At 51.0% G+C, this 22280-nt stretch overlaps 1 protein-coding gene across 2 annotated transcripts in view; it reads right to left on the minus strand.

The window, feature by feature from the left end:
* Positions 1–720: 720 nt before the first annotated feature.
* LDB1 (LIM domain binding 1) overlaps positions 721–22280 on the minus strand; it is a 173713-nt gene continuing 152153 nt past the window's right edge. Inside the window, exons 5-11 of one of the 2 annotated variants that reach the window (XM_068256225.1) lie at positions 19679–19781; positions 14293–14465; positions 9713–9835; positions 7838–7921; positions 6346–6469; positions 6116–6258; positions 721–1129 (exon numbers count right to left, since the gene is read on the minus strand). In XM_068256225.1, the coding sequence (XP_068112326.1) occupies positions 899–1129; positions 6116–6258; positions 6346–6469; positions 7838–7921; positions 9713–9835; positions 14293–14465; positions 19679–19781 (981 nt within the window). In that variant the 3' untranslated portion in view covers positions 721–898. Of the gene's footprint in view, positions 1130–6109; positions 6259–6345; positions 6470–7837; positions 7922–9712; positions 9836–14292; positions 14466–19678; positions 19782–22280 lie in introns of both variants that reach the window. The other variant, XM_068256224.1, reaches the window with a different exon arrangement.

Consider the following 22280-nt stretch of genomic DNA (forward strand, 5'->3'; position numbering starts at 1 on the left):
TCACTTATAGGAGGCCAATATCCCCCTCAGTATTTCTGGTGGTGATGGGGCCTGTGCCCCACCTACAGAAGCACATAGGAAATGACCCGCCTCCCTCTGCCAGGTGACAGAAACGCATGTGGTTGTCTGGGTACAGCGGCAATAATACACCATGAAAGTTAAAGGAAAACTGCAGTAAACTTTTTTGTGTGCGTCTCAAATGTTTCATCACCAACCCTTGTGACCTCCTCACTAACCCAAATGAGTTCCTCTAACTTAAGGCCCATACACACGGCGGATGTTTTTAAACGACGGGTCGTTTGGACGTCCCGTCGTTCAGTCGTCCGGACGTCAAATCGGGCATGAGTACAGTCCGTCGTTCAGGTGATAAGACTGGTCTTGAGCGATCCGCCTGGTCACTGAACGGAGACTGAAACATTTCTAAGGAAAAGGTCTTAACAATGCCCCAGCCAATACCTCAGGCATGGGAAATTATATCACCTGAAGCTGTATTTTTAGGAGAAACCCCTCCCTTCTCACTGCTGACCTGTCTACCCTCCCCCCTCTGGTACATGGGAGGCGATGTAATTTTGGGAACACCCCCCCTCCCCCCGGAGCCCCTCCCGGGACATGGGCACCGCCCTCTCGTTTGGTAGCAGTTAGAAGGGTCCGCAGTACCTCATTCTCTTTAGCTCTCACAGTAACCCCTCTCCTACAAAGCTGCGACCTGCAGAAAAGGGGTTCAGTTTAAAATGTCACTTTTTTATTTCAAATTTACAGGTAGATAAGTTTCAACTTTTTTTTTTCCTTTTTTGTATTTTTTTTTTCCTTGACTTACTTTAAAACATGTTTTTGTTCCTCGACATGGGCCTGTTATACACATATATATATATTTATTTGGGGGAGGGGTTTGGTGTGTTTACTGTGATGCCTGCGAGGTCGGGTTCTCTGATTTGCTCTCTTGGCTGGAGGGCGGTTTGCTGTTCCAGGGGCTGTTGGCGCCGAGCGCGGGGGAGTTATTGAAGCTGTCCTCGTCGTCAATCCCGTTGGCCGCGTCAAATTGGGTGTTCTCCAGGCGGGTGATGAGTCGCTCGTCCTCGTCACCGAACTCTCCGCCCATCAGGGTTGGTTCGCCCACCACCATTACATCCTGAAAGGAAAGATTTCCACAAACATAATCAAGGCAGAGGCGTGTCCCTTCTTCCCACCGCTACAGGGGGTCAGAAGCGACGTCCTGGAGGGAGGACAGCAGGTCGGAGGGTGCAACACCGGCCTCCACACACCAGGGGGCACCCTAATAACAAACAGCAAACCCGATTCACTGAGGCACCTCCCCATTTCTCCAATGATTCCCACCCCCCAGGGTAAATAATCAGATGCTAATTAATCCCAATTACATACAGATTGTACAGCAGTCTGGAATTGTGACAATCAAGATAAGCAGGGAGTGCGGCTGATTTTGGCTCATTTGTGAACTGCATACAATCTGCATGCAAAACGGGATTAATACAATCTCATTGACCCTCTGTAGTGACCAATGAAAGACTGGGAGGATATGCTGATCTCGCAGGAAATATGGTCAGTGTTGGTGGCAGAATAACACTTCAAGTGGGAGGGGCTTGTGCATGCAGCTGACTGCAAGCTCTTCTGCCTTCCTATTGGCTTGAATAAGAATGGACAGCTACAAGTAGGTAAAAAGTGAGCTGCAGTGCTAGCGACGTACCCTTCATAACCACCACCTGTGACCAGACCATCTGCATTTACACCGCAGCATTATAAATAGGCCGCCGCCCTAAGCTCCACCCATACAGTCAAAAATGGGCAGAAGGAGGTCCAAAATTTTCCACGTACCCAAATCATCATCTGGTTTGTTAAAAACATTTTGCTACACACTGAGCAAGGACAAGAACACAAGACTCTGCTGAGGTGCGATGCTGCAGTGCTGACCACAAAGAGCTGAAGTTTCAGGAAAGGAAGGAGCCGTGGCAGGGTCAGGAAGGAAGGGGAGGAGTCTAGACAGCTGTCTCTCCACTGAGATTGCAGAGTAGAGATAGAGGAGCTAGTCGCCTGGTATTCTAATTATACATCTTGAATAAACCTTTGTGTACTAATCAATGCTAATTTACAATCAAATGCATTAGAAAAAATGAAAGCTGAATTATTGGTTTAAAGCCACGCTCCACTTAAAACACACTTTAAATCATTTCTTAGTCTTTATGGTTGTCAGAAAGAACATTCCTGACTTCCTCTCTGTACAGGAAGTGGGTATTTAACAGGTGCAGAGCGGCGGAGAAAACCCGCCCACCACGGACTCCAACTCCAGGGGCGCCACAGGACCAGAAGCCTCTGCGTGTAGATGGATTTAAAGGGAACTCGAGGTGAGAGGGATATGGAGGCTGCCATGTTTATTTCCTTTTAAAAAATGCAGGTTGCCTGTTGATCCTCTGCCTCTAATACTTTTACCCATAGCCCCTGAACAAGCATGCAGCAGATCAGGTACTCCGACTGAGGTGTGACTGGATTAGCTGCATGCTTGTTTCAGGTGTGTGATTCAGACACTACCGCAGCCATAAAGATCAGCAAGACTGCCAGGCAACTGGTATTGTTTAACAGAAAATAAATCTGGCAGCCTCCATACGTTTCACACCTCTGTTACTTTTAAAGTCACTGAATGTCTTGGGCTGGCAGGGCATGCTGGTACATGTAGTCCCCCCACAGCTGGAGGGCTGCAGTGGGTAGTATGGGGGGTCCCTGGAGCAGGGTTGGGGGGGGGGGGGGAAGGTAGGATACTGAGTGTATTGGGCTGGAGAGGGCAAGCTGGTATATGTAGTCCCCCACAGCTGGCGGGCTGCAGCGGATAGGTTAGTATGAGGGTTGGGGGGGGGGGGGGGTTGGGGAGAAGTAGGATATAGTAAAAGGTGATGCTTACAGGTACCTGGCTGGAGAGGGCATGCTGGTACATGTAGTCATCCCACAGCCGGAGGGCTGCAGTGGGTAGTAATGGGGTCCCTGGAGCCAGGGGAAGGGGGAGGTAGGATACTGAGTGTCTTGGGCTGGCAGGGCATGCTGGTACATGTAGTCCCCCACAGCTGGAGGGCTGCAGTGGATAGTATGGGGATCCCTGGGAGGGGGGGGGGGGGCGGGGAAGTAGGATACTGAGTGTCTTGGGCTGGAGAGGGCATGCTGGTACATGTAGTCCCCCACAGCTGGAGGGGTGCAGTGGATAGGTTGGGGGAAGTAGGATATAGTAAAAGGTGATGCTTACAAGTACCTGGCTGGAGAGGGCATGCTGGTACATGTAGTCCCCCACAGCTGGAGGGCTGCAGTGGATAGTATGGGGGTCCCAGGAGCTGGGGGGGAGTAGTAGGATACTGAGTGTCTTGGTCAGGCAGGGCATGCTGGTATACGTAGTCCCCCACAGCTGGCGGGCTGCAGCGGATAGGTTAGTATGAGGGTTGGGGGGGGGGGGGGGGTGAGAAGTAGGATATAGTAAAAGGTGATGCTTACAGGTACCTGGCTGGAGAGGGCATGCTGGTACATGTAGTCCCCCCCACAGCTGGAGGGCTGCAGTGGATAGGTTAGTATGGGGGTTGGGGGGGGGGGGGGAGTAGAATATAGTAAAAGGTGATGCTTACAGGTACCTGGCTGGAGAGGGCATGCTGGTACATGTAGTCCCCCCCACAGCTGGAGGGCTGCAGTGGATCGGTTAGTATGAGGGTTGGGGGGGGGGGGGGTGAGAAGTAGGATATAGTAAAAGGTGATGCTTACAGGTACCTGGCTGGAGAAGGCATGCTGGTACATGTAGTCCCCCCACAGCTGGTGGGCTGCAGTGGACAGGTTAGTATGGGGGTTGGGGGGGGGGGGTGGGTAGGATATAGTAAAAGGTGATGCTTACAGGTACCTGGCTGGGGAGGGCAAGCTGGTACATGTAGTCCCCCCACAGCTGGTGGGCTGCAGTGGGTAGGTTAGTATGGGGGTTGGGAGAGAAGTAGGATATAGTAAAAGGTGATGCTTACAGGTACCTGGCTGGAGAGGGCATGCTGGTACATGTAGTCCCCTCACAGCTGGTGGGCTGCAGTGGGTAGGTTAGTATGGGGGTTGGGAGAGAAGTAGGATATAGTAAAAGGTGATGCTTACAGGTACCTGGCTGGAGAGGGCATGCTGGTACATGTAGTCCCCCCACAGCTGGTGGGCTGCAGTGGGTAGGTTAGTATGGGGGTTGGGAGAGAAGTAGGATATAGTAAAAGGTGATGCTTACAGGTACCTGGCTGGAGAGGGCATGCCGGTACATGTAGTCCCCCCCCACAGCTGGTGGGCTGCAGTGGGTAGGTTAGTATGGGGGTTGGGGATAAGTAGGATATAGTAAAAGGTGATGCTTACAGGTACCTGGCGCAATTCTTAATTTTACTGGTAGCGCGCCCAGGCTATGCATATGCACAGGTAGGTTTTAGTTAGTGTTAGGTCCCCTCCCATGGAGGAAAGACTTCTACGACAGTGGGAGGGACAAGTACCTAACAATTGCAAATTGTTAGTGAAACTAACATCCTCCAAGTGGTAGACAGGTCATGTGTGTGCTCATTGTGTATTTGAATCCCATGAGTGGGGTGTGCACTTTTTTGCAGGTAAGCACTCATCTGTTTTTAAGTAGCGCTGTTCATTTCTTTGCTAGGATATAGTAAAAGGTGATGCTTACAGGTACCTGGCTGGAGAGGGTATGCTGGTACATGTAGTCCCCCACAGCTGGAGGGCTGCAGTGGATAGTATAGGGGTCCCAGGAGCTGGGGGGAGGGGAGGGGGGAGTAGTAGGATACTGAGTGTCTCGGGCTAGCAGGGCATGCTGGTACATGTAGTCCCCCACAGCTGGTGGGCTGCAGTGGGTAGGTTAGTATGGGGGTTGGGGAGAAGTAGGATATAGTAAAAGGTGATGCTTACAGGTACCTGGCTGGGGAGGGCAAGCTGGTACATGTAGTCCCCCCCACAGCTGGTGGGCTGCAGTGGGTAGGTTAGTATGGGGGTTGGGGAGAAGTAGGATATAGTAAAAGGTGATGCTTACAGGTACCTGGCTGGGGAGGGCAAGCTGGTACATGTAGTCCCCCACAGCTGGTGGGCTGCAGTGGGTAGGTTAGTATGGGGGTTGGGGAGAAGTAGGATATAGTAAAAGGTGATGCTTACAGGTACCTGGCTGGGGAGGGCATGCTGGTACATGTAGTCCCCCCCACAGCTGGTGGGCTGCAGTGGGTAGGTTAGTATGGGGGTTGGGGAGAAGTAGGATATAGTAAAAGGTGATGCTTACAGGTACCTGGCTGGGGAGGGCATGCTGGTACATGTAGTCCCCCCCACAGCTGGTGGGCTGCAGTGGGTAGGTTAGTATGGGGGTTGGGAGAGAAGTAGGATATAGTAAAAGGTGATGCTTACAGGTACCTGGCTGGGGAGGGCATGCTGGTACATGTAGTCCCCCCACAGCTGGTGGGCTGCAGTGGGTAGGTTAGTATGGGGGTTGGGGAGAAGTAGGATATAGTAAAAGGTGATGCTTACAGGTACCTGGCTGGGGAGGGCAAGCTGGTACATGTAGTCCCCCCCACAGCTGGTGGGCTGCAGTGGGTAGGTTAGTATGGGGGTTGGGGAGAAGTAGGATATAGTAAAAGGTGATGCTTACAGGTACCTGGCTGGAGAGGGCATGCTGGTACATGTAGTCATCCCACAGCCGGAGGGCTGCAGTGGGTAGTAATGGGGTCCCTGGAGCCAGGGGAAGGAGAAGGTAGGATACTGAGTGTCTTGGGCTGGAGAGGGCATGCTGGTACATGTAGTCCCCCCACAGCTGGTGGGCTGCAGTGGGTAGGTTAGTATGGGGGATGGGGAGAAGTAGGATATAGTAAAAGGTGATGCTTACAGGTACCTGGCTGGGGAGGGCAAGCTGGTACATGTAGTCCCCCCACAGCTGGTGGGCTGCAGTGGGTAGGTTAGTATGGGGGTTGGGGAGAAGTAGGATATAGTAAAAGGTGATGCTTACAGGTGCCTGGCTGGAGAGGGCATGCTGGTACATGTAGTCCCCCCACAGCCGCTGGGCAGCAGTGGGTAGGTTAGTATGGGGGTTGGGGAGAAGTAGGATATAGTAAAAGGTGATGCTTACAGGTACCTGGCTGGAGAGGGCGAACGTGCTGGCCGGACTCTTCTTCTTGCTGTTGCTGTTATTTGTGTTGCCCCCTCCAGAGCTCATTGTGCTTCCTCCGGACATCTTCCTTTTCCTCCTCTTGTTTGGGGCCTGTCTGGCCGGCTCCGCTGCAGGAAAGAGAGCAGGATAATGGACAGTTACAGGCGGCTCTGTACACACAGAGCGTGACGAGTGTCATTATACAGCCAGCTCACCAGGTGGCGCCACCATCCGCTGCCATTTCTGAAACAGACATGTCTTGAGGCAGTCGCGGGGACTTAGGCTGTAGGTCTTGTGCCGCGACATGAGTTCCTGCATGGGCTCCAGGATTACGCAGAGCTGAGGGGGGAGAACAGGCGTCAGGGTTTATAGTACAACATACTGAGGATACAATGCCAGGAATGAGGACAACACACAGAAGCTGCACTCAGCTCATCCAGTCATTACTAAACCCAAAATCCAGAAGTATCAATCGCCACCCACAAAGGACAGAACGGTCAGCCTGGTAAATGTGCTTCCACATGTGGCCACAGGAGGGCGCATGAGTGACAGCTCGGTCTGCCTGGAAGATACTACTGGATGGAGGGGGGGGGGGATGTAATGACCTAATGCTGGAAGATACTACCGGATGGAAGGGGGGGGGGGGGGATGTAATGACCTAATGCTGGAAGATACTACCGGATGGAAGGGGGGGGATGTAATGACCTAATGCTGGAAGATACTACCGGATGGAAGGGGGGGGATGTAATGACCTAATGCTGGAAGATACTACCGGATGGAAGGGGGGGGGGGGGTTTAATGACCTAATGCTGGAAGATACTACTGGATGGAGGGGGGGGGGGGGAGGTTTAATGACCTGGTGCTGGAAGATACTACCGGATGGAAGGGGGGGGGGGAATATAATGACCTAATGCTGGAAGATATTACCGGATGGAGGGGGGGGGGGGAGGGGGGGTTGCAGTCCATCCACACCTCTGTTTAAGCTATATTCGCACGATGCAACGTGTTACTGCATAGCGATAATAGGGTGCACGGCTCCTCTGGGGTTAGGACCAGTAACATTGCCCCGCCCCGCCGGCACATGCCAGCATCACCGGCGCTTCCTGCAGCAGCCCACAGGCCCCTCCCATTACCTTTCCTAGGGAGTTTTCTTTAAGAAGATTTTTTCAAACTACACCAATTAAATACATTTAAATTTCCCAGCATGCAAGAAAAAAACATTCAAAATAAGTTTGAAGTTTCTTTTTAAACTACTTTTTAGAAACTTGAAATTGCCAAGTTCAGAATAAAATATTGGCAATAAAAAAAAATAAAAAAAAAAAATTCAAATTTGCCTCCAGAATATCCCACAATCCCAACCAGGGCTGTGGAGTCGGTACAAAAGTCATCAGACTCCTCAGTTTATGAAGCCACCAACTCCAATTCTGACTCCAGGTACCCAACATTGCTCCGACTCCACAGCCAAGTTCACTGAGCATAGATGCTGGACAGCAGATTATACCGTCCTGTTTACTCTCCATCTCCTGGGCAATAAACAGCAAGTCTCCTCTTTTTATAGTAAATAATTTCAGCTCATTAAATTATTTTTGGCTCAGAGGATCTGGAAGGTTTTTCTGGTCATTATGTTCAACAATGCAATCATCCTGAAGTGCCACAACTCCCAGCAATGCCACCATCCCGAAGCAACACCCAGCGTGGATCTCTTACCCGGAGGTAGTTGAGGGTAGAGTTGGAAAGTCCGCATCTCGTGATGTTTTTTGACAACTGGTCCAACATTTGTGGGTCCTGTGCCTGAAAAATAAACACACAGAGATCAGATTATGCAGAATATCTTTATTTCACTTACATTCTTTATTATCTATATTCTGAATTATGTGACAAGGAGTCAGAAACTCTGGTAAGAAGTGGGGAATTATTGCTGGCAGCATCCCCGCTTCTTGCTCCTTAGACCTCACTTCCTGATTGTAAGACCTCCCCCCTCCCTGCTCCTCACGCCTCCCCTTCCGCTCCCTCAGACCTCCCTCCCTGCTCCTCAGACCTCTCCCTCCCTGCTCCATCAGACCTCCCTCCCTCCTCCCTCAGACCTCTCCCTCCCTGCTCCCTCAAACCTCCCTCCCTGCTCCTCAGACCTCCCCCTCCCTCCCTGCTCCCTCAGATCTCTCCTTCCCTCCCTGCTCCCTCAGACCTCCCTGCTCCCTCAGACCTCTCTCTCCCCCTGCTCCCTCAGACCTCCCCCTTCCTGCACCCTCAGACCTCCCCCTCCCCTGCTCCCTCAGACCTCCCCTCCCCTGCTCCCTCAGACCTCCCCTCCCCTGCTCCCTCAGACCTCCCCTGCTCCCTCAGACCTCCCCTCCCCTGCTCCCTCAGACCTCCCCTCCCCCTCAGACCTCCCCTCCCCTCCTCCCTCAGACCTCCCCTCCCTGCTCCCTCAGACCTCCCCCTCCCTGCTCCCTCAGACCTCCCCTCCCCTGCTCCTTCAGACCTCCCCTCCCCTGCTCCTTCAGACCTCCCCTCCCCTGCTCCTTCAGACCTCCCCTCCCCTGCTCCTTCAGACCTCCCCTCCCCTGCTCCTTCAGACCTCCCCTCCCCTGCTCCTTCAGACCTCCCCTTTCCTGCTCCCTCAGACCTCCCCTTCCCTGCTCCCTCAGACCTCCCCTTCCCTGCTCCCTCAGACCTCCCCTTCCCTGCTCCCTCAGACCTCCCTGGATCTTTGAGGATATAACATGAAAAGCAGAAGTCCTGGAGACAAGAAAAGGAAGACCGGCATAGAAACTTGCTGGAGAATCTCTCCCACTTCACAGATATTATTTCTTGCTGTCATCTCTTATCTCTGTCTCAGCAGGAAGGGGTGGAAAGTTGTACAGATGAAGGCACATGACCGCAATAAACATCCAACCATTTACACAAAGCAGGTCCACCGATGGGAAGAAGGATGCAATGATTTGGTAACACAACAGGACTAAGGCTGAACAGACGCTCACTAGTGACGTGGTCTGGTCCTAAGCGGGAGGCGAAGCAGCGTGGTAGTGACATCACACTGTGGGAGGGGTAAGTGGGTAGTACAATGCTCTCGGTTGTCGTTTGTCCGATTTCGGGGGGCTGTCCTACACATGCTGGAGTCTTGGCAGAGGTGGTCATCACCCAGAGGAGAGTTTCATCTTATGTGTGTATAGAGCTTGGGGAACAATGGCCTCCGCCTGCGCTCAGGTGGGAGAATATGGCGCACCAGATATCTCACCACGTCCGAGAACCTTCTAGCATGTGTGACGCCTGGAAGCTGCCACCAGGGGCGTATCTACAGGGGCGCAGGTATGGCGTGCGCCATAGGCACACTTCTTATTGGGGGCGCTGCTCCTTAACATTCTTGGGGTTCTCCATACACTCTAGATACATCTCTGGCTGCCACTGATCACCTGTGTAAGGCAGGCAATATTCCAAGCTACGGAAATATGTGGCTTAATAAGACAAGTAAACTTCACTAAGAGGAATGGTCACAAACGGCTCCTGTAATAACTGTCTCCACAGCAACGCTGCTGTAACACGTGGCGGGTTACTGAACGTTCCCGTGGCGATCGTACTTACATGCATGGCAAGGATACTCCGGGGAATGAGTTCTCGATGTTGCCGGATGCTGAAATGCCACGTTTTTATCCTCATCATGTCGTCAAACATAAATTCAAGATATAATCTTCCCTCTACACACACCTGGCAGGGGGAAAAACAGAGCTCTGTAACGCCAGATTAAGAAAAACCAACTAAAGTGAAAACTTCAAACAACTGCAAGAAGGATAAAACAATTTAATGGAACACCCTTTAAAAGGAAACCATTTTAAGTATTGCTGCTGTGTCTGAGAAAGAAGATACTGGCTGCACCCCTCATGCCCCCCCTACATCTGAGACAGGAAATCTCCACTGGACCACCCTCCTGCTTTATCTGAGACAGGAAATACCTGCTGGACCATCCTCCTCCTGCTGTATCTGAGGCAGGAAATCCCCGCTGGACCACCCCCCTCCTGCTGTATCTGAGGCAGGAAATACCTGCTGGACCATCCTCCTCCTGCTGTATCTGAGACAGGAAATACCTGCTGGACCACCCCCCTCCTGCTGTATCTGAGACAGGAAATACCTGCTGGACCATCCTCCTCCTGCTGTATCTGAGACAGGAAATACCTGCTGGACCACACCCTATTGCTGCATCTGAGACAGGAAATACCTGCTGGACCACCCTCCTCCTGCTGCATCTGAGACTGGAAATACCTGCTGGACCACACCCTCTTGCTGCATCTGAGACAGGAAATCCCTGCTGGACCACCCTCCTCCTGCTGTATCTGAGACAGGAAATACCTGCTGGACCACCCTCCTCCTGCTGCATCTGAGACAGGAAATACCTGATGGACCACCGCCCCCCCCCCCCTCATGCTGCATCTGAGACAGGAAATACCTGCTGGACCAACCTCCTCCTGCTGCATCTGAGACAGGAAATCCCTGCTGAACCACCCTCCTCCTGCTGTATCTGAGACAGGAAATACCTGCTGGACCACACCCTATTGCTGCATCTGAGACAGGAAATACCTGCTGGACCACCCTCCTCCAGCTGCATCTGAGACTGGAAATACCTGCTGGACCAACCTCCTCCTGCTGCATCTGAGACAGGAAATCCCTGCTGAACCACCCTCCTCCTGCTGTATCTGAGACAGGAAATACCTGCTGGACCACACCCTATTGCTGCATCTGAGACAGGAAATACCTGCTGGACCACCCCCCTCCTGCTGCACCTGAGACAGGAAATACCTGCTGGACCACCCTCCTCCTGCTGCATCTGAGACTGGAAATACCTGCTGGACCACACCCTCTTGCTGCATCTGAGACAGGAAATCCCTGCTGGACCACCCTCCTCCTGCTGTATCTGAGACAGGAAATACCTGCTGGACCACCCTCCTCCTGCTGCATCTGAGACAGGAAATACCTGATGGACCACCGCCCCCCCCCCCCTCATGCTGCATCTGAGACAGGAAATACCTGCTGGACCAACCTCCTCCTGCTGCATCTGAGACAGGAAATCCCTGCTGAACCACCCTCCTCCTGCTGTATCTGAGACAGGAAATACCTGCTGGACCACACCCTATTGCTGCATCTGAGACAGGAAATACCTGCTGGACCACCCTCCTCCAGCTGCATCTGAGACTGGAAATACCTGCTGGACCAACCTCCTCCTGCTGCATCTGAGACAGGAAATCCCTGCTGAACCACCCTCCTCCTGCTGTATCTGAGACAGGAAATACCTGCTGGACCACACCCTATTGCTGCATCTGAGACAGGAAATACCTGCTGGACCACCCCCCTCCTGCTGCACCTGAGACAGGAAATACCTGCTGGACCACCCTCCTCCTGCTGCACCTGAGACAGGAAATACCTGCTGGACCACCACCCTCCTGCTGCATCTGAGACAGGAAGTACCTGATGGACCCCCCCCCCCCCCGCCTCATGCTGTATCTGAGACAGGAAATACCTGATGGACCGCCCCCCCCCCCCCCTCCTCCTGCTGCATCTGAGACAGGAAATACCTGCTGGACCAACCTCCTCCTGCTGCATCTGAGACAGGAAATACCTGCTGGACCAACCTCCTCCTGCTGCATCTGAGACAGGAAATACCTGCTGGACCACCCTCCTTCTGCTGCATTTGAGACAGGAAATACCTGCTGGACAACACTCCCCTGCTGCTGCAGGTCCTACAATGCATTAACTTATTGATAAAACACGCTTAACAAATATTCACTTTCATAAAATCCAGTTTTATTTCACCTGCCTGGGCTCACTCCTACCCAAAGTCTGGCCAGGACCCAGGAGCTCACTGGAAGAGTCTCAGAGTGGTGCAGGGGGAGCGTCCTCACCAGCGTCAGTGCCATGACATCACTACCTGTTTAGGGGTACCGGTTGGGACATCACAACACTGAGGCTGGTGAGGACACGCCCCCAGCACCTCTCGCACCACTTGGAGACAAGTGCATATCTGTAATGTGTGTTTTATCAATATAAAGTTAATGCCCTATAGCAGCTTTCCTGGACCAACCCAGTTGGAAGACAGCACCGTAGTGCATCAGCAAGCCAATGTCTGACTCTATATAGACCACCACCAGCCATCTGTACACTGGTAGTGCAGCCATTTCTGTTTCCCTTTGGCTTTGCTGAGGCCATGCTCTGCCCTTTGCTGGTTTAGGTCCAGTATTTGTGTCCCTGAATCTCTACATTGCCACACGTTGCCCTTCAGCTGCAACACTTGTAAACAGTTCATATCTTATAATAATATTATAATACACAGAAAGGAAATTCTCTGTAATCTTTCCAATCCACACTACGGGCTGATTCACACTACGTGAGCTTTTTAAACGCTAGAGATTTCGATCGCTCTTGCTAATGCAATGCTATGGGGGATTTTTACAAAATCGCATCGCTCCAGTGTGAACACTCCCATGGGATTACATTAGCAAGAGCTAAGTATCACAAGCGCTTAGAAACGCTCTTGTAGTGTGAACCAGGCCTGACAGAGAACTGACTACCTGCGGAGCCAAGTGACTTTTAGACCTGGTCTAATACAGTAAATGCACTGGATCGAATGGAACAAACAAATGTATAGAGAGATCTGTAAGATCTTCCACTGCTATACACCAACAAGCTGCATTAATCATGCCTCACCACTAGATGTCGCTCTTGCTTTCTATATGATAGAATTTGTAATCTATTAACATGATTCATATCCTGTGTCTTCTGTAATATGGCTATCCTCCTCACATTTTTAAGAGGTTCGATTAGCAGAAATGATTGCGGCTTTCCACAGAATCAGCACATTTAAGTAACGCTCCTTTCTCCCCGTTTATCACATCCGATCGCCGTTTCCCGCAGATCAGCCTTCAGAACGCAGCCGTGAATGCCAGTGGGCCGCTACTGCTGAGCGATTGGTGGTGGTCTCTGAGGAAGTTTACCGGTGACACACGTGGCTGCGGTGTGTCAGAGTGCGGCAGCGGGCAGGTAATGCGGCGGTTTACGCCATACCGATGTATTGCTCATATCTTTACGAGACAGTTATGACCAATTCACACTAGCAGCGCCTCTCTGAGCATTTCGCGTTTATTAAAATCTCTCCCATTCACTTTCATTAAAATCACGGTAAAAATTGCCACGATTTTCGCATACGCAATCACGAAATCGCTGCAATTTTTCCGCAATTTTAATGAAAGTGAATGGGAGAGATTTTAAAAAACGCAAATCAATCGCAAAATGCTCAGAAAAGCGATTGTAGTGTAAATGGGGCTACAGTTTGGGAGCGGTTTTAACATTTTTTGCACATACTGGCTATATACTGGCGCGATACGTCCAGACTGCACTCTAATCTTCTATGCATTAGTGTATTGGACTTGATGAGCACACGGTTTGCACCTTATGATGGAGTTTTTATTCAGGATATACTATAGCAGTGATGGCTAACCTTGGAACTCCAGGAGTGGTGGAACTATAAGTCCCATAAGAGCTTGCAATACTCTTAACAGCTCTAAGCATAACTCGGGGAGGATGAGGCATGATGGGATTTGTAGTTTTGTCACAGCCGGAGTGCCAAGGTTAGCCATCACTGCACTAGGTTATGGTGGATTTTATACTGAACTCAATGACTGGTGGTATGGACATGTGTACCTTGGCGTAACTTACAATACATGGCCACAAGTGGCAAACAGCAGAGACGGGTAATGTGATGCTAAGGATTGTGGTGCATAGGTTAGTTACCTACAAACAGGTAATGGGCAAAACAACAATTGGGAGGAAGTTGCAGGTGATTGGCCCAATTCTAAGCTGCATACAATTGCATTATATCATAATATCTGCATGCAAGCCAGAATCATTAACATCTCACTGACTATTTCTAATGAAGGGTTACTCCAGTCATGTGAATCGCAATGTGGGGATCGATCAGTCCCTATGTGGGGGGAGAGGGTCAGCACCCTGTCATGGTGGGGGGGAGGGAGAGGGCGGGCGCCGCATGGCGGGGGGAGAGGGCCGACACCGTCATGGGGGGTGTGGGGGAAGAGGGAGGGCACCCCATGGCGGGGGAGAGGGCCGGCACTGTATGCCCTGGGGTAAGCAGTCCACACACACGCCCCCCATTCTCTTACCTGTGTGAACATGGGCTTCCCATGCTGTGTGACCATCGTGCACTGATCGCAATCTAGGGAGACGAAGTTATTGTGGAATGACTCCTTGGGGTGTTTGAGTACGTAGTACAGCTCTGTGGCCCCGCCCTCAAATATACTGCGGAAGTACCGGGGTATGAGCGTCCGTCCAATCGCTGCAGAGGAAACAGAGAGCAGTAGGATTACAGACAGATAAATATGGACATCTCGTTTATTGAAATTGGGCATCAAGCAGTTCAGTGTTCTCCCCAGGCTTTTAGCCAGGTGCTCCACCCGGCTGATTTTGGTGAGCACCCGGCTGTCATCTGCTTGCTGCCTCATCCTCCTATGCTGTAAGCAGATTTGCACTGGCCCTGCATTCCCCCCTGGTGCCCCACCCGGCTACTTTTTCATGCCACCCGACTGGGAAAAAATTCTGGGTAGAACACTGAAGTTCCTCAACACATGGAAGAGTAAATTGTACGCTGCTTAAAGCAGATCTGAGATGAAAAACTAACTATTATTATTGATTTATAAAGCGCCAACATATTCCGTGGCGCTGTACAAAGTAACTATAACAAGTAACTTGTCTATATATCTCATCTAAAGTTTAGATAGTTTACACAGCAAATCTAGCTGCAAATAGCTTCAACGGTGTATAATTATTTATTCCTGTGATACAATGAGGGCAGCCATGTTCTGTTTGTCACATTACATACAGGCAAAGCTAATCTGCATCTCCAGCCCTCAGCCTGTGAAAACTTCACTCCCCTCTCCTCCTCCCTCCTCCTCTGAAATCTCTGGCTAGTAACCTCCTCCTCCTCCTGCCCAGACTGAGCTCCCAGAAGCCCTTGCTACTAAGGCTGAGAGTGCCAAGGCACTGGAGGAGCTGTGGGTGAGGCTTGTTTAGTTTATAGGGAATTAGGGTATAAGAAGAAAAAAAATTTGGCTTAAGGAATGCCCTATAAACTGTATGAAAGGAAGACAATTAAGAGTTTATCTTGGATCCACTTTTAAGCTGGCTATACACTTCTAGATGGCAACCAGATTGATCTGACAGGGATCTATTTGATGGTCGATTAGCTGCCCACACATTACAGACATACAGTGGGTTGCAAAAGAATTCGGCCCCCTTGAAATTTTCCACATTTTGTCACATTACGTCCACAAACATGAATCAATTTTATTGGAATTCCACGTGAAAGACCAACACAAAGTGGTGTACATGTGAGAAGTGGAACGGAGATCATACATCATTCCAAACATTGGAAAAAAAAATAACTGCAAAGTGGGTTGTGCATAATTATTCAGCCCCCTTTGATCTGAGTGCAGTCAGTTGCCCATAGACATTGCCTGATGAGTGTTAATGACTAAATAGAGTGCACCTGTGTGTAATCTAATGTCAGTACAAATACAGCTGCTCTGTGACAGCCTCAGAGGTTGTCTAAGAGAATCTTGGGAGCAACAACACCGTGAAGTCCAAAGAACGCACCAGACAGGTCATGGGATAAGGTTATTGAGAAATTTAAAGCAGGCTTACGCTACAAAAAGATTTCCAAAGCCTTGAACATCCCACGGAGCACTGTTCAAGCGATCATTCAGAAATGGAAGGAGTATGGCACAACTGTAAACCTACCAAGACAAGGCCTTCCACCTAAACTCACAGGCCGAACAAGGAGAGCGCTGATCAGAAATGCAGTCAAGAGGTCCATGGTGACTCTGGACGAGCTGCAGAGATCTACAGCTCAGGTGGGAGACTCTGTCCATAGGACAACTATTAGTCATGCACTGTACAAAGATGGCCTTTATGGAAGAGTGGCAAGAAGAAAGCCATTGTTAACAGAAAAGCATAAGAAGTCCCATTTGCAGTTTGTCACAAGCCATGTGGGGGACACAGCAACCATGTGGAAGAAGGTGCTCTGGTCAGATGAGACCAAAATTGAAATTTTTGGCCAAAATGCAAAACGGTATGTGTGGCGGAAAACGAACACTGCACATCACTCTGAACACACCATCCCCACTGTCAAATATGGTGGTGGCAGCATCATGCTCGGGGGGTGCATCTCTTCAGCAGGGACAGGGACGCTGGTCTGAGTTGATGGGAAGATGGATGGAGCCGAATACAGGGCAATCTTGGAAGAAAACCTCTTGGAGACTGCAAAAGACTTGAGACTCGGGCGGAGGTTCACCTTCCAGCAGGACAACGACCCTAAACATAAAGCCAGGGCAACAATGGAATGGTTTAAAACAAAAACATATCCATGTGTTAGAATGGCCCAGTCAAAGTCCAGATCTAAATCCAATCGAGAATCTGTGGCAAGATCTGAAAACTGCTGTTCACAAACGCTGTCCATCTAATCTGGAGCTGTTTTGCAAAGAAGAATGGGCAAGGATTTCAGTCTCTAGATGTGCAAAGCTGGTAGAGACATACCCTAAAAGACTGGCAGCTGTAATTGCAGCAAAAGGTGGTTCTACAAAGTATTGACTCAGGGGGCTGAATAATTACGCACACCCCACTTTGCAGTTATTTATTTGTAAAAAATGTTTGGAATCCTGTATGATTTTCGATCCACTTCTCACGTGTACACCACTTTGTATTGGTCTTTCACGTGGAATTCCAATAAAATTGAGGCATGTTTGTGGCAGTAATGTGACAAAATGTGGAAAACTTCAAGGGGGCTAAATACTTTTGCAACCCACTGTATTTCCAATCAATTTCAACATCTGTGTGCCCCCGAGCGTTGGCAGCAGAGCTAACTTCTCCTCTCGTGTCCGGTGGCTTTCCATGCTGCGTAACTCCTCCTCCCGTGGCTTTTCTCCATGCTGCGTGACTCCTCCTCCCGTGTCTTTTCTCCATACTGCGTGACTCCTCCTCCCGTGGCTTTTCTCCATGCTGTGTAACTCCTCCCGTGGCTTTTCTCCATGCTGCGTGACTCCTCCTCCCGTGGTTTTCCTCCATGCTGTGTAACTCCTCCCGTGGCTTTTCTCCATGCTGCGTGACGCCTCCTCCCGTGGCTTTTCTCCATGCTGCGTGACTCCTCCTCCCGTGGCTTTTCTCCATGCTGCGTGACTCCTCCTCCCGTGGCTTTTCTCCATGCTGCGTGACTCCTCCTCCCGTGGCTTTTCTCCATGCTGCGTGACTCCTCCTCCCGTGGCTTTTCTCCATGCTGCGTGACTCCTCCTCCCGTGGCTTTTTGTCATGCTGCGTGACTCCTCCTCCAGTGTCTTTTCTCCATACTGCGCGACTCCTCCTCCCGTGGTTTTCCTCCATGCTGTGTAACTCCTCCCGTGGCTTTTCTCCATGCTGCGTGACTCCTCCTCCTGTGGCTTTTCTCCATGCTGCGTGACTCCTCCTCCTGTGGCTTTTCTCCAAGCTGCGTGACTCCTCCTCCAGTGGCTTTTCTCCATGCTGCGTGACTCCTCCTCCCGTGTCTTTTCTCCATACTGCGCGACTCCTCCTCCCGTGGTTTCCCTCCATGCTGTGTAACTCCTCCTGTGGCTTTTCTCCATGCTGCGTGACTCCTCCTCCCGTGGCTTTTCTCCATGCTGCGTGACTCCTCCCGTGGCTTTCCTCCATGCTGCGTGACTCCTCCTCCCGTGTCTTTTCTCCATGCTGCGTGACTCCTCCTCCCGTGGCTTTTCTCCATGCTGCGTGACTCCTCCTCCCGTGGCTTTTCTCCATGCTGCGTGACTCCTCCTCCCGTGTCTTTTCTCCATACTGCGCGACTCCTCCCGTGGTTTTCCTCCATGCTGTGTAACTCCTCCCGTGGCTTTTCTCCATGCTGCGTGACTCCTCCTCCCGTGGCTTTTCTCCATGCTGCGTGACTCCTCCTCCCGTGTCTTTTCTCCATACTGCGCGACTCCTCCTCCCGTGGCTTTTCTCCATGCTGCGTGACTCCTCCTCCCGTGTCTTTTCTCCATACTGCGCGACTCCTCCTCCCGTGGTTTCCCTCCATGCTGTGTAACTCCTCCCGTGGCTTTTCTCCATGCTGCGTGACTCCTCCTCCCGTGGCTTTCCTCCATGCTGCGTGACTCCTCCTCCCGTGGCTTTCCTCCATGCTGCGTGACTCCTCCTCCCGTGGCTTTCCTCCATGCTGCGTGACTCCTCCTCCCGTGGCTTTTCTCCATGCTGCGTGACTCCTCCTCCCGTGGCTTTTCTCCATGCTGCGTGACTCCTCCTCCCGTGGCTTTTCTCCATGCTGCGTGACTCCTCCTCCCGTGGCTTTTCTCCATGCTGCGTGACTCCTCCTCCCGTGGCTTTCCTCCATGCTGCGTGACTCCTCCTCCCGTGGCTTTCCTCCATGCTGCGTGACTCCTCCTCCCGTGGCTTTTCTCCATGCTGCGTGACTCCTCCTCCCGTGGCTTTCCTCCATGCTGCGTGACTCCTCCTCCCGTGGCTTTCCTCCATGCTGCGTGACTCCTCCTCCCGTGGCTTTCCTCCATGCTGCGTGACTCCTCCTCCCGTGGCTTTCCTCCATGCTGCGTGACTCCTCCTCCCGTGGCTTTCCTCCATGCTGCGTGACTCCTCCTCCCGTGGCTTTCCTCCATGCTGCGTGACTCCTCCTCCCGTGGCTTTTCTCCATGCTGCGTGACTCCTCCTCCCGTGGCTTTTCTCCATGCTGCGTGACTTCTCCTCCCGTGGCTTTTCTCCATGCTGCGTGACTCCTCCTCCCGTGGCTTTCCTCCATGCTGCGTGACTCCTCCTCCCATGTCCAGTGGCTTTTCTCCATGCTGCGTGACTCCTCCTCCCGTGGCTTTTCTCCATGCTGCGTGACTTCTCCTCCCTGTGTTTTCTCTCCTAGCAGCACACATTCTGGACCTCTAGGGTTTGACTGCCAGCTTTTGTCACATGACACTGGGAGAAAAGCCAGGTGAGGCGGAGCATAGAGAAAAGCCACGGGAGGAGGAGCCGCCACGCAGTACGGAGAAATGCCACCGGATACGGGAAGAGGCGTGTCAGTGGGACAGGCAAGAATGCTGTTAACTCTGCATCTGTCATCACAAAATCGAAGTCCACTAGCTAAACACTCCCGACTTACCACCGATCGTGCCAAATTCTGCATCCTTCGTGATCAACTGAATCGATCGATTTCAGATGGAAATCGATCTATTGGGCGTAGTTTACGGCATTGATTTCTAGCAGATTCCATTGCAGTGATCAAATCTGCTGAAAATTGACAGGTAAAATCGACGACAAGTGTATGGCCACCTTTTTGAAATGGCCCAATCAACTGTACTTTCTGCAGAATCGGATTAGATGAGTTCTAATCGAGTACAATTTAAGAAATAAAATGCAAGAAATAAGCCTTTCATCGGTCCACCCCAGGGACCAGATGCAGCGGGGGGTTTGGGGGGTGTTGGTCGTTGACCGCTGACGCGGGGTACTCACTGTATCGCTTTGGTCCATCCTCCAGGCAGAAGGTGATGGTCAGCATGGCGTCGTCTTCAAAGAACTCTGTAGTAAACGCGTCCCACCAGAGATTATCACATTCCTGCAAGAGAAGAGCGCCCATCAGCATCTGTGATAGAGTGACCACTGACATCTGTACTAACAGAATAATAACACTTGTAGAGCGCTTTCCCCTGTCAGAGAACTGCAGCCACTAGGGGGCGCTCAGGACTCCACCCTACAGTGGGAGTCTTGGCCAAGGCCTCCTTACTTAATACAGGTAACAGGCCAGGATCTACTATCTAGCTACCCCTGAGGTGACCGCCCCCATCAGCACCTCTCCTATGAGGGTGTATCGGCAGAGGGACTGCAGCCAGGCTACAGAATCTACAGCGATGGGGGTCCTGGCATCTGTAGGGAAGCTCCTCCTACACAGGAGTAATCCCTCCCATTTCACCAAGTGCTGGACGGTCCACAGAGGTGAGTTTACCAGCTAGACTCATGACACTGATGGGCATCTGGTACAGGCGGTGATACCGGAACAGCTGTGCCTATGTGGGTGCAGCCACAAGGAAGACACGACATCCGTGTCCGTCCACTACAAGATAACAGCACTGTGGCTCTATTCAGTCACCTCTTGTCCTGAGCTCCCTCCCAGGAGAGGTTTTCACACCTTAGCAATAAAATACTCCATGCCACCAACAAGAAACTACTAAGAATAACAGCAAAAACTTTAATTAATCTGGCCGTATGATTATTTCCATATTTTAGGATTTAAGAGCAGTGCAAATTTTTCACACGCTTTTAGACCCTAAAAAGCACACTGCTCTGCGGCAGCCTTGCACATTACCTACCACCGCTGCCGCTGGATCCAGCTCGGGGTTACGGCTTTGAGCTGCGGATTTACAGCCCGAGCCCGACACAGGGTTACCGCTAAGGAGGTTAACTACTACTTAGAACTTTCAGTTGCTGGAATTTTTTTCTTTTCATATAGAGAAGATGAAAATGATCTCCTGAAAGGAGATAGCGTGACTGGATAAGGACTCCCCTCTGCGATCTCTGCAGCGTCCACATTTGGTCCTCCAGTCATCTCATCTTTCTTCTGAAGCTTACATCCTCAGCCTGTAATAAGTCCTCTAATAGCGGGGCGTGGCTCTGACTCAAACCTAGCGGGGCGTGGCTCTGACTCAAACCTAGCGGGGCGTGGCTCTGACTCAAACCTAGCGGGGCGTGGCTCTGACTCAAACCTAGCGGGGCGTGGCTCTGACTTACAACGTTTAGAGGTTACAGTAACTGTAATCCAGGTCAGGCGGCAGAGAACACACTCTACAGCAATATGATGACCAAGGACAGAATAAAAACAATTTTGGAGAGCAATAATTGGGTATTGGATGTCTGCTGGGTTATGTGGAACACTATTCTGTTCCATCCCTGCATCCGGATTTACACTCCAATATCTTTTATCCCGATCTATTCCTGGAACGTTTATATAGCTGAATATTATTTAGATTCCTTGCAAAGATTCAGGCAGCCAAATGCTTACAGTCACTGGAAAAACAAGATGGAGTATGGGATGTACAAAACACTTAACCTCTACAAGGAGGGAGGGTGCTCAATGTAAACAATGAATGGATCTACTTCACTAGCATTACTTATAGCAGAAGCAGCAGCAATGCTTTTCCAGGAGAGAATACAGAGATAATATGTTGGCGCTTTATAAATCAATAATAATAATAATTATAATAATAATAATAATAATAATAATAATAATAATGAACTCCAAGCCTACCAAACCCAATATTCCAAAACGCCAACCATACCCGACGTCCCAAACACCAAGCAAACCGGACATCCCAGACTCCAACCATACCCGATATCCCAAACACCAACCATGCCAGATATCCCAAACGCCAACCATACCCGACATCCCAAACGCCAAATATCCCAGACTCCAACCATACCCGATATCCCAAACGCCAACCATACCCGATATCCCAAACGCCAACCATACCCGACATCCCAAACGCCAACCATACCCGACATCCCAAACGCCAACCATGCCAGATATCCCAAACTACAACCATGCCCGATATCCCAAACGCCAACCATACCCGACATCCCAAACGCCAACCATACCCGATATCCCAAACGCCAACCATACCCGACATCCCAAACGCCAACCATACCCGACATCCCAAACGCCAACCATACCCCACATCCCAGACTCCAACCATACCCGATATCCCAATCGCCAACCATACCAGATATCCCAATCGCCAACCATACCCGATATCCCAAACGCCAACCATACCCGATATCCCAAACGCCAACCATACCCGATATCCCAAACGCCAACCATACCCGATATCCCAAACGCCAACCATACCCGATATCCCAAACGCCAACCATACCCGATATCCCAAACGCCAACCATACCCGATATCCCAAACGCCAACCATACCCGATATCCCAAACTCCAACCATACCCGATATCCCAAACGCCAACCATACCCGATATCCCAAACGCCAACCATACCCGATATCCCAAACGCCAACCATACCCGATATCCCAAACGCCAACCATACCCGACATCCCAAACGC

This window comes from Hyperolius riggenbachi, chromosome 10 (genome assembly GCF_040937935.1).
Source record: "Hyperolius riggenbachi isolate aHypRig1 chromosome 10, aHypRig1.pri, whole genome shotgun sequence".
In the NCBI taxonomy this organism is placed as follows: Eukaryota; Metazoa; Chordata; class Amphibia; order Anura; family Hyperoliidae; genus Hyperolius; species Hyperolius riggenbachi.